General features: G+C 45.3%; 1 protein-coding gene across 1 annotated transcript in view; it reads left to right on the forward strand.

The window, feature by feature from the left end:
• Nucleotides 1–3,991: 3,991 nt before the first annotated feature.
• LOC132456668 (proprotein convertase subtilisin/kexin type 5-like) overlaps nucleotides 3,992–15,000 on the forward strand; it is a 36,018-nt gene continuing 25,009 nt past the window's right edge. The window contains exons 1-12 of the mRNA XM_060051073.1: nucleotides 3,992–4,326; nucleotides 5,063–5,167; nucleotides 6,016–6,189; nucleotides 8,005–8,148; nucleotides 8,469–8,542; nucleotides 9,091–9,179; nucleotides 9,339–9,511; nucleotides 10,088–10,297; nucleotides 12,021–12,121; nucleotides 12,234–12,337; nucleotides 12,876–12,996; nucleotides 14,077–14,265. Of these exons, the coding sequence (XP_059907056.1) occupies nucleotides 4,180–4,326; nucleotides 5,063–5,167; nucleotides 6,016–6,189; nucleotides 8,005–8,148; nucleotides 8,469–8,542; nucleotides 9,091–9,179; nucleotides 9,339–9,511; nucleotides 10,088–10,297; nucleotides 12,021–12,121; nucleotides 12,234–12,337; nucleotides 12,876–12,996; nucleotides 14,077–14,265 (1,631 nt within the window). The 5' untranslated portion in view covers nucleotides 3,992–4,179. The remainder of the gene's footprint in view (nucleotides 4,327–5,062; nucleotides 5,168–6,015; nucleotides 6,190–8,004; nucleotides 8,149–8,468; nucleotides 8,543–9,090; nucleotides 9,180–9,338; nucleotides 9,512–10,087; nucleotides 10,298–12,020; nucleotides 12,122–12,233; nucleotides 12,338–12,875; nucleotides 12,997–14,076; nucleotides 14,266–15,000) is intronic.

Here is a 15,000-nt window from a genome sequence, read left to right on the forward strand (position 1 = left end):
GGAGTAGAGAAATAACGATGTCTCCAGGCGTCAACAGGCGAGTGTGCATAATGGGCGCATGTTGAAACACAACGTTCGTCGGCGCATCGACATCCGCGCCGACTACGACGGATGGGCCTCCGCGATCAGCGCTGCAAAGGGGGGGGGGGGGGACATCCCAGCAGCTAATAGGGCATGAGTCATGGAGCCCGCGCTGCTGTAGACGCATTACGATGCTGTTAGACACGTTAGAATGGAGGAGGTCATCTCACAGTCACTCAGTCAGGAGGTGGGCGCACGTAGGGAGGAATCCTCCACGTTGTGTGTGTGTGTGTGTGTGTGTGTGTGTGTGTGTGTGTGTGTGTGTGTGTGTGTGTGTGTGTGTGTGTGTGTGTGTGTGTGTGTGTGTGTGTGTGTGTGTGTGTGTGTGTGTGTGTGTCTGTGGAAGCCAGTGTATAACGTCATCAGGGCTGGTGGTGTTATGATGCGAGGAGGTGTAGCGAATGTAATAAGCGCTGGAAGACTTTGTATTGTTGAATGTCTTTGAATATTCATGTCGATGTGTACACCTTACAGTATACTTTTGAATACAGAATAATGAGCTGTTAACATTCTGTTTAGTGTTATTGTTGTTAGTATTATTATTTTAACAGGAGTTACACATTATTAATAATATTAATATTATATAGAGCTTGTACACAGTGAAGTCACATCTTAATGACCGCCTCCATTTTGCCGTATAGGATTGTTATTGTTAGTAATGGGGTTTTGCCACTGTTCAATCGTGGAATAATTTGTCATTATGGGGAGACATTGTTGGAGACAATGTTTCTCACACGAGACATAGCGTAACACATTTTTTATTCGCTTAGGTTATGATATACTTACGTCGATTTTGTATTTTATATTACTATAACTCTCTCAAGGCATCTCACAACAAACAAAAAAAATCCAATGATGCATTCCTATATATTTTGATACATTTAACATGACTTGTCGGGGTATGAAAATGTTTTCATTTTGTAGCGGGAGGTGGCAATAGGTACAGAGTTAAACAAGAAATCATAGAATAAGCTCAATCGCTAGCACGCTAACTGCTAGTGTGCTAATCGCTAGTGCACTAACGGGGTCATCCCTATGTTCCCCAGGTCCCATGTTCCCCGGTCACATACAAAGCGGGGAACATAGGACCCGGGGAACATAGATACGCTCCTGCACTAACCACAAAGGCCACACGACTTATGGCGACCTAGGTTTGATTCTGAAAAAAATCCCTGCTCCGTCTTTAAGGACATGTCCATGAAGGCACAAAAGGAACATAGTTGACTAATAGGACCTTTACTGGAATGTTGTTGTGAAACTAATGGAAATTCTTGTTCATATATTCCCAGACTATAGCTACGTAGAGCAGAAAAACTCAAACTCCTGACATTGAGGCTTTCTGTTCAACAGTGAATCTACAGTCTGCTGGCACCATTGTTGGACTTTTGCAGAGGTAACGGTGGAAAAAGCGCATGCAAATTCATCTCAATACTTCTGCAGTATACGCCCACCTATGCTTCCTACTTGCTGGCCACCAGTTGACTCACTTGAAACCACGATACAGATGGACACAGAGCCCTTAGGATTCCGGTGGCTTTCCGTGGTGCAGAACACAGCTCTGTCCTGAGGAATCTAAATGCATGATTCATCTGCCTACACTTTTAGAACTTTGATCGTTCCTCATTTTGTTTTTTTGTTTTATTGTCAATTTGCTATTACCTTGTGTCCGCCCACACGCCAACTAATGTACCTGCCCAACCATCCAGATGGGAATTCATCTCTTTTTCTCTCTCTCTCTCTTGCTCTTTCCCTATCTCTCTCTCTCTCTGTGTTTCTCGCTCTCTGTCTGTCTCGCTCCCTCTCTCTCTCTCTCTCCCTCTGTCTGTCTGTCTGTCTGTCTGTCTGTCTGTCTGTCTGTCTGTCTGTCTGTCTGTCTGTCTGTCTGTCTGTCTGTCTCTATCTATCTCTCTATCCCTCTCTCTCCCTCTGCGTCTTTCTCTCTCTCTCTCTCTCTCTCTCTCTCTCTCTCTCTCTCTCCCTCTGTCTGTCTGTCTGTCTGTCTGTCTGTCTGTCTGTCTGTCTGTCTGTCTGTCTGTCTGTCTGTCTCTATCTATCTCTCTATCCCTCTCTCTCCCTCTGCATCTTTCTCTCTCTCTCTCTCTCTCTCTCTCTCTCTCTCTCTCTCTCTCTCTCTCTCTCTCTCTCTCTCTTGCTTTCGTTCTGTTTCTCTCTCTCTCTCTCTCTCTCTCTCTCTCTCTCTCTCTCTCTCTCTCTCTCTCTCTCTCTCTCTCTCTCTCTCTCTCTCTCTCTCTCTCTCTCTCTTACCCCATCTCTTCCCTTCTACAGAGAGCGGGGGGGGGGGGGGGGGGGCAGATCGGGGGGTGGAGGTCCCACAAGGCAGTCAAGGTGCTCGTGAAGGTTTCTGACGATCACTTCCAGGGGAATGTGTGGCTGTTTTGCGAGGCAGGCTCTCAGAGGACATGTTAGATAACTTCAAAGTGCTGGGGAGGCTTCGCAGAGAGGTGCTTTTCCTCCTTTGTTTTGCTCAGCTTTCATCCGTTTTGTGTTGCTTTCTTCCCCAAAGCAGAGTCGATGATAAAAAGAGAGGAACTTGAGCTTTTGCATTTCCTTTTCACTTTTTGCGTTTATATTTATCTTCTTGTTGTCAGTGTATGTGTGTGTGTCTTTTTGTGTGTGAATATTTCTGTGTGTGTTTGTGTGTTTAGGCTGCTGCACAATTCAATTTGGAGACATTTGGATAGAAATATTAACGTTTTTAAATCTCAGGGGTGGTTTCTAACAAGACTAGATTCTTGCTAAACTGGTAAACAGACCCTCAGTAATGAATAGTTCAGCTTTACCATCCCCAGCATGAAATAAAGTGTGCAGATGTTCCATAAAAAGCCAAGATTGTAGACCGAATTGCAGGTCGTTGAGAAAACACTCCAGACCCTACATTGTAAGCACCACAATATTCCGAAGACTCACGTAACTGTTTAGTTCCCATCATAACTGTTTTATTCTCTCACGTTTTTCCCGTATGTTATTTCGAAAAATGTGCATCAAAATCAAGAACCGCCTGGGGATGTTTTCCATAAGTAGCTCCAGCACGGTGGATCCAAATGGAGCAAAAATAAACATGGAAGGGTGAACCATGGTGATTAAATTAGCTACACTGCAATTTGCACACAGGAAGCGCTACGACTTAAAAAAAAAAAAAAAAAAGAAGTGAAGTGGCAGATGTCCATTCAGTTTCATGTTGAATCTATCAAAATCCTTGCCGTGCAAATCAGGTTGGCATGTTTACGCAAAATTGTCAGAATCTAATATCCCTGATAATTCCTTGTCTTTGTGACACCAAGAATTTCCCCGTTATAGAGACCTACATCTAATATAGGCCTATTTTCGTTCACTTTGATTGAAAACAGCATTTAATCATTTTCTTTATAATATTCCCCACCTCTAATAAAACAGGAGTGAAGACATTTTGTCGTGATAAAGGTCAATTCGAACTTAACCTAGCATAATGTTTAGCATCACGGTCTTTAAAACCTTTCGTCCATGTCAAAATGTTAAAAAATAATAACCTCCATATATGACCTGTCAATTTGAAATAATACTATTTAAGACTGAATACGTTTTACACGAAGTTATAGCTTTAATTAATATCTCAATGTTTTAACATTTATAAGGAGTGTTTTCAGTGGCTTTCATTGGGAACAGTTAGCGCGCCGATCAGCCTCTCTGACCTCCCGTCCCTCAGAAGAGCCGTGAATATTCACCAGATAAGGAAACGGATGAGTCTTTTGATATGTACGAGTAATAATAATAAAAAATAAAAATAAAAAAGTGAACAAAATCGTCCCTTTTTTTTATCATCTGGTAGCACGCCAGCAATCCCAGACGGGGTGAACCGGCTGCCCCGGGAAGGGACGAGGATGTCACGGTGGCCGGGCCGGCGCTCTCATATTTAAGTAGAAATATGAGCCTCTCGGGTTTGTTCTTAATGAAGGTGCGTCTTTGCAAAGTGTTCGGTGCACGCCTGCTCGCCGCTGCGCCAACTAATCTACGGGGGGGAAACGATGAGGAAAAAAACCTAAAAAAAACAACGCAAATGACCACAATCCACGAAACAGACAACTTCTCAACTCGGCAGGAATGGCGGGGTTGTATGCAGCGTTAGTGGTCGCTTTATTCCCCTTGTGCCACGGGAAGATCTTCACTAATGACTGGGCCGTAAAGGTGGCCCACCGGGACGCCGCAGACAGGATAGCTGAGAAGCACGGCTTCACGAATATGGGTCAGGTAGGTGAAACACCTCCACTTAATAGAGTTTTCAAATATATCCACCATATTTGAATAAATCGATAATATTGCAACGTCGACCAAGCACACGTTGAGGAGGCCAAGGCATAGGCCAGATGCTGTCCTTCCATTTTTGGACTTCATGATAAATGTTCACTATAAAATGAGTATTTGAGAATAATGGGCCATTTATGTTGTCTGTATCCTATAGAAGCACCAATTATCAGTTTTTAGTTTTTATTAACACGTTTTTATGTTAATCTGATACACATTACTTTGTTTAAAAGTGAAGCAGGCCAGACACTCGCTTTTTTCATTATTTGCGCAGGTCTTGCTTACTCTTTCCAGTATACATTTTAGAACTTTGATAATTATTAGTTGGATTAAGGACTGCATTCATTGCATTACAATTGGTGCGTGTGCACACACACGGACGCGCACACACACGGACGCATGCACGTGCTACGAGTGTCTGTACGCGCACGCACGCACACACACGCTACAACACCCCATCACGCAGTCCGGACGGACTCTTGGCTCATGTTGCTTCAGACTGAAAAACAAGCAGTGGTGTAAGGTAGCCCCTTTAATAAATAATACAACTGGTGTTTTTCCATTATTTAACGTTTGGCTGCTGACTCATTCGGGGGATGACAGCATGGCGGCGACGTAACAAATAGCATTTCCTTTTTCTCTCTAAAAGAGATAGTATTCCTATTTGTGTTTGTTCTGTCAGATAGGACATCTGGAAAACTATTTCAGTTTCCGCCACAACGACACGGCGAGCCGATCCACAGTGGCCAACCGGATTCTGTCAGAGCGCATCGCCAAGGAGACCCAGGTAGGCCGCTGTAATGGGACATGTCTTGAGGTGCACTCGATATCCATTCCTGCATAATTCATTCACAGCATGACGGGTTATTACCACTCCCTCTTCTCCCCATAAGGATTAATACGTGCAAATATGCGTAATCATATAGCCACTACTTGTGTAATCATAAAGTAGTGGCTTCTATTACAAACCCACTTCTATATGTGTATGAGTATAGTAATAGTAGTGGCTTCTGCTACACAGTCACAAGACCCTTTGCTTTCCTCGCACATGCACACACAAACACACACACACACACACACACACACACACACACACACACACACACACACACACACACACACACACACACAGTCACACACACACACACACACACACACACACACACACACACACACACACACACACACACACATACATGCACTCAACACATGCAAAGACTCATGCATACACACCAAAATACACTCACACACACTCACACACACATGCACTCAACACACACACACACACATACTCACACATGCACACCCACCCACACACACACACCCACAAACACACACACATTAAACACACACACTCATGCGCACACTCACACAAAAATACACAGACACACACACACACACACACACACACACACACACACACACACACACACACACACACACACACACACACACACACACACACACACACACACACACTCACTCATGCAGATATACACACACCTGCTTTCCATGCCCTAACATCAAAAGCACACACCTGACTAAAGTTGTGATCGGTAAACGTCTCACATATCCTCAGCTTAAAGCCAATGTCCCTGCACATGTAATCAAACGCACCCCGGCGTCTCTCCCCAGGTGCGGTGGTTTCAACAGCAGGTGGTCCTCAACAGAGCCAAGAGAAACTCCAGGGCGAGTCACATCTACTCCATAGACGTGAAAACCAAACACACCCCTGCCACAGGACCGCACACCAGCCGCCCTCCGGCGCTCTACTTCAACGACCCCCAGTGGAACAACCTGTGGTACATCGTGAGTCAGACGCGTTTGGACCCACTAAACACTCTGTGACCCACACTGAGAGCGCAGTGGCTCATGAGCCCTGCTCCATGAGCCATGTGGACACTCTGTTACCACGAAGTCTCCCAAGCATCAATTTAAAATAACCTTTTTATGTGACAAATCTTTTCGGCGTATTCTTTTATGTAGTGCATTAATCTTCTCTTGATAGAAGTTCTAGAGAAGGGATGTGTTAAGGCATCGTTAGACCCACGTTCTACCGCAGGAAGGCATCTGGCATCGTTAGACAGACGTTCTAGAATAGGGAGGTGTTAGGCATCGTTAGACAGACGTTCTAGAATAGGGAGGTGTTACCCGTCGTTAGACAGACGTTCTAGAATAGGGAGGTGTTAGGCATCGTTAGACAGACGTTCTAGAATAGGGAGGTGTTAGGCATCGTTAGACAGACGTTCTAGAATAGGGAGGTGTTACCCATCATTAGACAGACGTTCTAGAATAGGGAGGTGTTAGGCATCGTTAGACAGACGTTCTAGAATAGGGAGATGTTAGGCATCATTAGACAGACGTTCTAGAATAGGGAGGTGTTAGGCATCGTTAGACAGACGTTCTAGAATAGGGAGGTGTTACCCATCATTAGACAGACGTTCTAGAATAGGGAGGTGTTAGGCATCATTAGACAGACGTTCTAGAATTGGGAGGTGTTACCCATCGTTAGACAGACGCTCTAGAATAGGGAGGTGTTAGGCATCGTGAGACAGACGTTCTAGAATAGGGAGGTGTTACCCATCATTAGACAGACGTTCTAGAATAGGGAGGTGTTAGGCATCATTAGACAGACGTTCTAGAATTGGGAGGTGTTACCCATCGTTAGACAGACGCTCTAGAATAGGGAGGTGTTACCTATCGTTAGACAGACGCTCTAGAATAGGGAGGTGTTACCCATCGTTAGACAGACGTTCTAGAATAGGGAGGTGTTAATCATCGTGAGACAGACGCTCTAGAATAGGGAGGTGTTACCCATCGTTAGACAGACGCTCTAGAATAGGGAGGTGTTACCCATCATTAGACAGAAGTTCTAGAATAGGGAGGTGTTAGGCATCATTAGACAGACGTTCTAGAATTGGGAGGTGTTACCCATCGTTAGACAGACGCTCTAGAATAGGGAGGTGTTAGGCATCGTGAGACAGACGTTCTAGAATAGGGAGGTGTTACCCATCATTAGACAGACGTTCTAGAATAGGGAGGTGTTAGGCATCATTAGACAGACGTTCTAGAATAGGGAGGTGTTACCCATCGTTAGACAGACGCTCTAGAATAGGGAGGTGTTACCCATCGTTAGACAGACGCTCTAGAATAGGGAGGTGTTACCCATCGTTAGACAGACGCTCTAGAATAGGGAGGTGTTACCCATCGTTAGACAGACGTTCTAGAATAGGGAGGTGTTACCCATCGTTAGACAGACGTTCTAGAATAGGGAGGTGTTAGGCATCGTGAGACAGACGCTCTAGAATAGGGAGGTGTTACCCATCGTTAGACAGACGCTCTAGAATAGGGAGGTGTTACCCATCGTTAGACAGACGTTCTAGAATAGGGAGGTGTTACCCATCGTTAGACAGACGCTCTAGAATAGGGAGGTGTTAACCATCGTTAGACAGACGTTCTAGAATAGGGAGGTGTTACCCATCGTTAGACAGACGTTCTAGAATAGGGAGGTGTTAGGCATGGTGAGACAGACGCTCTAGAATAGGGAGGTGGTGAGGAATCACGTTCAGGTATGCCCAGAACCCTTGGGCCGACTAGACCTTGTTCTGCTGTCTCCCACCACAGCATTGCAGCGGGGACTCCGGGAGCTGCCCCTGCGACATGCGCATCGAGGAGGCCTGGAGCCGGGGCTACACGGGGAAGGGCGTGGTGGTGTCTGTCTTGGACGACGGCGTGGACAGGGAACATCCGGACCTGAAGTCAAATTATGTAAGTGCACAGAAGACCCCCAAACACACTGGCTCTCATCAGGAAGAGGATATTAATAGTATTTGGCAACATCCCTAGTGGCCCCTCCCTGACCTGTGCAAGACTGCGTAGCCAAGACGGATATTACATGCAGAGGTTTTTGGGCCAGGGGTTTTTAAAAGGTCAACGTGAAAGAGTATTGGAAGTGGCATTCGACGTACGATGCACTTTACTGTCCAATTGATTAGCGAATAACACTCAATTAAATTTGCTTGATAAAGCGGATAGCCGTCGGGTTTTTTTTTCCCTTCACGTCTGCTTACTAACTACCTTTCTTCTAGGACCCACTGGCCAGCGAGGATGTGAATGGAAAATACAGAGATCCCTCCCTGAGGGAAATTGCCAATGCTGACAAGTAAGTTACTGTTCTTCGGGAGCCAGTTGTTCATCGTTCATCGCACATCATCCTGCGCCATTATGAACAAGTGTTAATTAATACACTTTTTCCATTGTCTGGGGCAAAATTTGTTAATCATTTTTTAATCTAATTTTATCGACTTACTTTTTAGACACTTACTTTTTAGACTCCTTTAGACCGGCTGTTGCCCAAAGAGTTTTACAATAAATTACTTTATAGATTCTTGCATTAATGCACGAGTAGGGTTTAGTGTTCGCTTAGCTAACTTTATGTCTCTTTCCTGAACTTCTTAACTTTCCTTATAACTAAATACAAATACATGGATACAACTAGATCTCTAGTTATAGCATTAGTCACAAATAGCCATAGTTAGCATATCTGTTTATAAGATCTCATCCAACTCTCCGCAAGTCTCGTACCTGACCAACAAAACAAAGAGATAAAATATTAAATTACAGCGTTAGTACTAACTAGTCATAGTTAGCCATCTGTTTAGAAAATCAAATCCAACCCTCTGCCCGTCTCTACCCTGATCTTCCTGACAGCCACGGGACTAAATGTGCCGGGATCGTTGCCGCGGCAGCCAACAACTCCCAGTGCACCGTGGGAGTCTCCTTCCAGGCCTGGATAGGCGGTGAGACCCGTTTCCCCGTAGCCATACCACCCTGCGGGGAGCGCTTATGTTCAAGACACGCGCCTCGCCCTAAGGAGCTCACTGACCAGAACTAGCCTAGAGTTTAACTGTGCTTCTGATCCATGTGGTAACTCAAGCTGTGTCCGCTGACTCCCGCAGGCGTGCGGATGCTGGACGGAGACGTGACGGACCTAGTGGAGGCCCAGTCCCTGGGCCTAAGGCCGGAGCATGTGGACATCTACCTGGCTGTCTGGGGACCGGAGGACGATGGGGCCACACTGGAGGGGCCCGGACCACTGGCTAGCCTCGCCCTAAAGAGTGGAGCCCTGACAGTAAGAGGCCAGGGTGGAGAGAGGGGAGTGCGGCTGGAAATAGATGTGCTGTAGCTGTTTCAACCGGATGCTGTTATCCAACACGACATGTGGTGGACTTCATTTTTGAGATGCGTGTCATGAAGGAGCTTCTTGCCTCATAGATGCCTACAGGTAGACTCTGGATATTGGGGTTCGAGCACAGAACCTTTCAGCTGGGAATCACCCTAATCACAGGACTATCCTCCCGCATGATGAACGTGCATGTGTATATTGTATGAGTGTTTGTTTGTGTGTGTGGGTGTGTTTGTCTGTGTGTGTGTGTGTGTGTGTGTGTGTGTGTGTGTGTGTGTGTGTGTGTGTGTGTGTGTGTGTGTGTGTGTGTGTGTGTGTACAGGAGATCAGATTTATCCCTATGAGATAGATTTGTGCGAGTCTGCAGGAACACTTTGGATGTTTGCCTCTCCACACTCCGCCTCACCCCTGCGGCTGTGTGTTTACTGTAACAGGCTTCTTGATCCACGTATCAATGTGTAAATAACATTAGCATACTAATTCCCTCCCCTGTGTCGCCTGCCTTCGCCAATACCAATTCAGGGCAGACAGGGAAAGGGATCCGTCTTTGTTTGGGCGTCGGGGAACGGGGGCAGAAGGGGCGACCATTGCTCTTGTGACGGCTACGCCAACAGCATCTACACCATCTCCATCAGCAGTGTCGGTCAGGGTGGAGGGAGGCTGGACTACCTAGAGGAGTGCTCCTCCACCCTGGCCACGGCCTACGGCGGAGGGGACGGAGACGGAAGCATGGTGAGGAGCAGTGTTGGGCAAGTTACTTTAAAAAAGTAATTAGGTACAGTTACTAGTTACTTCTCCCAAAAAGTAACTAAATTCGTTTTTTTTACTCTACCTCAGCCAATCGTCATCATTTATGCGAGTGTCTCGTGCTTACTAACCAAGGAAGAACAGTAAAGAGATGGAGAGAGAGATCTAGTTGGTCTGATGAGAAAACTGCTTAAATTATGCTAACAGGGCAAATTCTTTGACGTAACGGTAACAGCGTTATAATGATGGGAAGAGATATCAATTAGATTACTAGTTACTGAAAAAGTTACGCCGTTTATAACACTGTTATTCCCATCACTGGTGAGGAGAGGCATGTGCACACGTGCTTGAATACGATTGTCCAACTGCCGGTCTATATCTATCGATCGTCTTTCTATATCTGCCTGTCTATCCATCCATCTGTCCATCACACAGTCTGACAACGGTGCAATTTGCTCCAAATATTGGCTGAGTTAAAGGATTGGGATTTAGCAGCAAATTGCAAGTGTGTCTTTGTCTGGATTATTTTGGGCTGTTTTAATATAAAACAATGGAGGAATACAAAATAACCTAGGGAGAGACCCCGGGCCTTCAGGCAATGAAGATACTGGAATTGAAGAGGCAGTCAGCCAACGTGGAATTACAAAATACTTTAGAGTCAAAACTGAATAATATTTGCTGAATGGAATAACGGAAATTAACTATTTGCAACTGGGAATTGCGTTTGTTTTTGCATATTTGAAAATCGTCCTAATTATGTACAGGTATTTGATAAATTGCCTGACCCAAAAGGATTCTACGGTAAATTGAAGGTGACAGAAAATACTTAATAAATACAATTGACATTTCTCCATTTTACAGTCCATGGATACATGTTTGCCCATTGAAAAAAACGAATAACCATAGCATTGAATGCAGTTAAGTAATTGTATAGGGATCAAATGTGTAATGCTTAGGTTCTCAGGAATCCCTTATGGTATCAGGTAAATTTTATTTTACTGATACAATGAAAGACGCGTCCCACGGCGCATAAAAAAAAGCAGTTAATCTGTTTTACACCATTTACTTTGATATATAATAAAAAAGCTACAAAAGATTGCCTTTTCCAGTAGATCCATCCACCCGATGTCTGAAATAAACTGCCAAAAAAATCAATTTACATATCAACACCAATATCAAGCAATGCACAGCCATAAAACAAGGACTTAAAGCGCTGACTGCAGTACCCCAAAGTAGATTAGCACAAAAAAACTAAAACAAGTACGATTCGAATATCTGTCATCTGAAAAGACCCAAAGAACACCTAGTATACATCCTAAAATTATATATAATATATGTATATATAATATATGTATATATAATATATGTATATATATATATATATATATATATATATATATATATATATATATATATATATATGAGTAGTATATATTTATATTGAATTTGATTGATTACATTTATTTCACACATATCAATTAAAAATCAAACAAAAATACTAAACAAAATGAAAGCACGAAAATGTAGAAACAAGATAAACAACGATGTTCAAATTAAATTACATTTAAAAAGCATATTACATACATCCAATTGATACGCCTGAAAAAGAGTAGGAAGAAGTATAGCACTCATTCAATCCTACCCCCATATATGTATTCTAAATACATATATATACAGATAACAACTCCTGCTGCCTACACATCCACAGATCACGCTAGCGGGAAGCCACGGCTGTATCAAGGATCATTCCGGAACGTCGGCCTCTTCCTCCATGGCCGCGGGAGTCATCGCTCTCGCGCTGGAAGCCAAGTACAAAAAAGACGAGCAGAAAATCAATGCATAGCCAGATTAGCGGTCGATAAGATGCGATCGGTCAGTTCGCCTGTGTCTCTGCCCTGACCTTTGACCTCATTCACCACAGCCCCATGCTAACGTGGAGGGATGTGCAGCACATTATCGTCAAGACGGCCCAGTCGGCGCATCTCCCCGCGCCCGACTGGCACGTCAACGGGGCCGGATACAAGGGTAGGTAGCTCCCTGCTCACGTCCTGTTTCCCTCCCCCCACACACACACACACACACACCCACACATTGTTAAAGTGGACGGTCTTCATTCCACCAGTTTCTCGCCCGCGGGGCCGTGTTGAAATTCAATTAAAAAAAGGGATTTGAAGTGAGGATATCTTAATAAATATTATGGGCAATCGGGGGATGGTTGCGTGTGCTTTTGTGTGTGTGTTTGTGTGTGCTTGTGAGGGTGTGTGCGTGCATGCGTTAACGTCTTGTGTGTGCGCGTGCTTGTTGATGCGTGCTGGTCCCTTTCCTTGTGGAGCTGTGTTGATGGTCTTTCATGTGTGTGTGTGTGTGCATGTGCGTGCATGTAGATCTGCATGTCTCGCGCGTGTCTCTCCTGTGTGTGTCTACGTGTGCGTGCGTGTTTCGTGTCGTGTGTACCCCCCAAATGTGTGTTTTGTCTGTGTGTGTTTTTTTTTTTTGTCCATCTCGCCTCTGCGCCGCGTTGAGCTGTGATGGATTGTGTCGTTGATGTCGTCTCGTTCCCCAGTGAGCCATCTGTACGGCTTTGGTCTGCTGGATGCCGAGAGCATGGTGAAGGAGGCGGAGGGCTGGAGGGTGGCCCCCCAACACCACGTGTGTGAGGAGGAGGCCCCCGTGCAACTGAACGGGTGGGTCGGCATGGCGATGATGACCAACCCTCGTGGGTCCGATGATTGTTTGTGGTCTGAGAATCCGAATGAATGTGGCGCTGGGTAGGAGAGGCTTAGAAGCGGGGTCTTACGGGAAATAGTGCTTAACATACAGTTTGCAATTGAAGATTCAAGTAGATTAGGTAGATTCAACTACCATTAAGGCTATGATTTGTTCATTATATAAATGAAATCTATACACCTATTCCAGTTTGAGTGCTTCTAGTTCACAAATTGCACCGAATGCAATACAATGAAGTTAATCCGATGCATGTTACGACGATTATGGTCATCATAATACATGGGGACGATTTCGTGTTTCTGCTGTGTCACAATGCAGTTGTCATTATTTCATGCCATAATTATTTTACGCCATCATCTCAGAAAGCACAACGAAAGATGACAGGAACATCTGACCTAAAAGCTATTTTATTTACACCTGGGAGAGTCACATGAGTCTCTCTCGATCTCTCACGCTCTACATTTCTATCTCTGTCTGTCTACTCTCTCTCTCTCTCTTTCTTTCTCCTCACTCTCTCCCCACCTCCTCTCTCTCCCGCCCCTCTCACTCTCTCTCCCCCACCCTCAATCTCCTTACTCTCTCTCTCCCTGCCCCCTCTCCCTTCTCTCTCTCTCACTCTCTCCCCGCCTCGCTCTCTCTTTCTCCCCTCTCTCTCCCTCCCCCCTCTCTCCCGCTCCTCTCACCCTCTCCCCAACCCTCTCTTTCTTTTTCTCTCTCCTCCCCCCACCCTCCATCTCTCTCCGTACTCTCCATCTCTCCCTTCTCTCTATCTCTCTCTCTCTCTCTCTCTCTCTCTCTCTCTCTCTCTCTCTCTCTCTCTCTCTCTCCTCTCTCTCTCTCTCTCTCTCTCTCTCTCTCTCTCTCCCCTCTCTCCCCGCCTCTCTCTCTCCCCTCTCTCTATCTCCCCCCCTCTCTCTCTTCCCCCCCCCCTCTCTCTCTCTCCCTCTCCCCCCCTCCTCTCTCCCTCTCCCCCCCCCCTCTCTCCTTCTCTCCCCCCCCCCTCTCTCTCTCCCTCTCTTTCTCCATGTCTCTGGCAGGCCGATGGGCCCTGGCTCTGCGCTGAGGTCCGTGGTGAGCACGCTGGGCTGCTCCGCCAGCCCCCTGACGCACGTGGCCTACGTGGAACACGTGGTGGTCCGCGTCACCGTCACCGGCGGTCGCCGTGGCGACCTCTCCATTTCGCTGACATCACCCTCGGGCACGGTGTCCCGGTTGCTGTCCTACAGGTGATACAGTAGGAACGGCCTGGTCAGAGTGGATGAAGCTCTTTTTAAATTGCTTTTTTAATATTAAATCCTCCCCCGCTGTTTTGCTGACAGTTTTTTATCTTTTCGTTTTTTAAGGTTGTGATGTAACTTTTATGCATTTATATTTTTTTATGTTTTCATGATGACATTTATTTCATTACTTTGACGCTCATCTATGGCAGGTCTATTTATCTGTTTTCTTTTTACCTTCATGGGGGAGTTCTCGCTGTTTATATAATCAACACCGAATGTCAAAGTTAGTTTGCCTCTGATGATATAACAGTAGACTGCTCTGCTGGAATACATTTCACTTAGAGTCGTTTGATTCATACGCACATAAATTATAAGAGAGCGGCTAAAACAATTTATATGCAAGCCGTGTAACTAAATAGATAAAGAATATCACACATGTTTCCTTCAGTTCATCAAGGAAACCCACTTTCTCGATTCTGCTCATTATTGAAGTTGCACCAGTGTGTCTAGTTATACGGTTTGGCGGCAGCCATGTTTAACCTTCACAAAAACAACAACAATTGATCATATGGTAATTTATACTAAAATAGTTTCTGGCCCTCCTCCTGGCCATCTTTTCACGACTGTCTACTGCCTGTGCTGGCAAGCTGTACCTCCATTCCCACGAAAAAGAGGAAAAATATCTCTCGACGATTAGGCCATATGTTAGCAAAATGTGCTCTCATTCATAAGGGCTGTGAT

The sequence above is a fragment of the Gadus macrocephalus genome, chromosome 4, assembly GCF_031168955.1.
Source record: "Gadus macrocephalus chromosome 4, ASM3116895v1".
Taxonomy (NCBI): domain Eukaryota; kingdom Metazoa; phylum Chordata; class Actinopteri; order Gadiformes; family Gadidae; genus Gadus; species Gadus macrocephalus.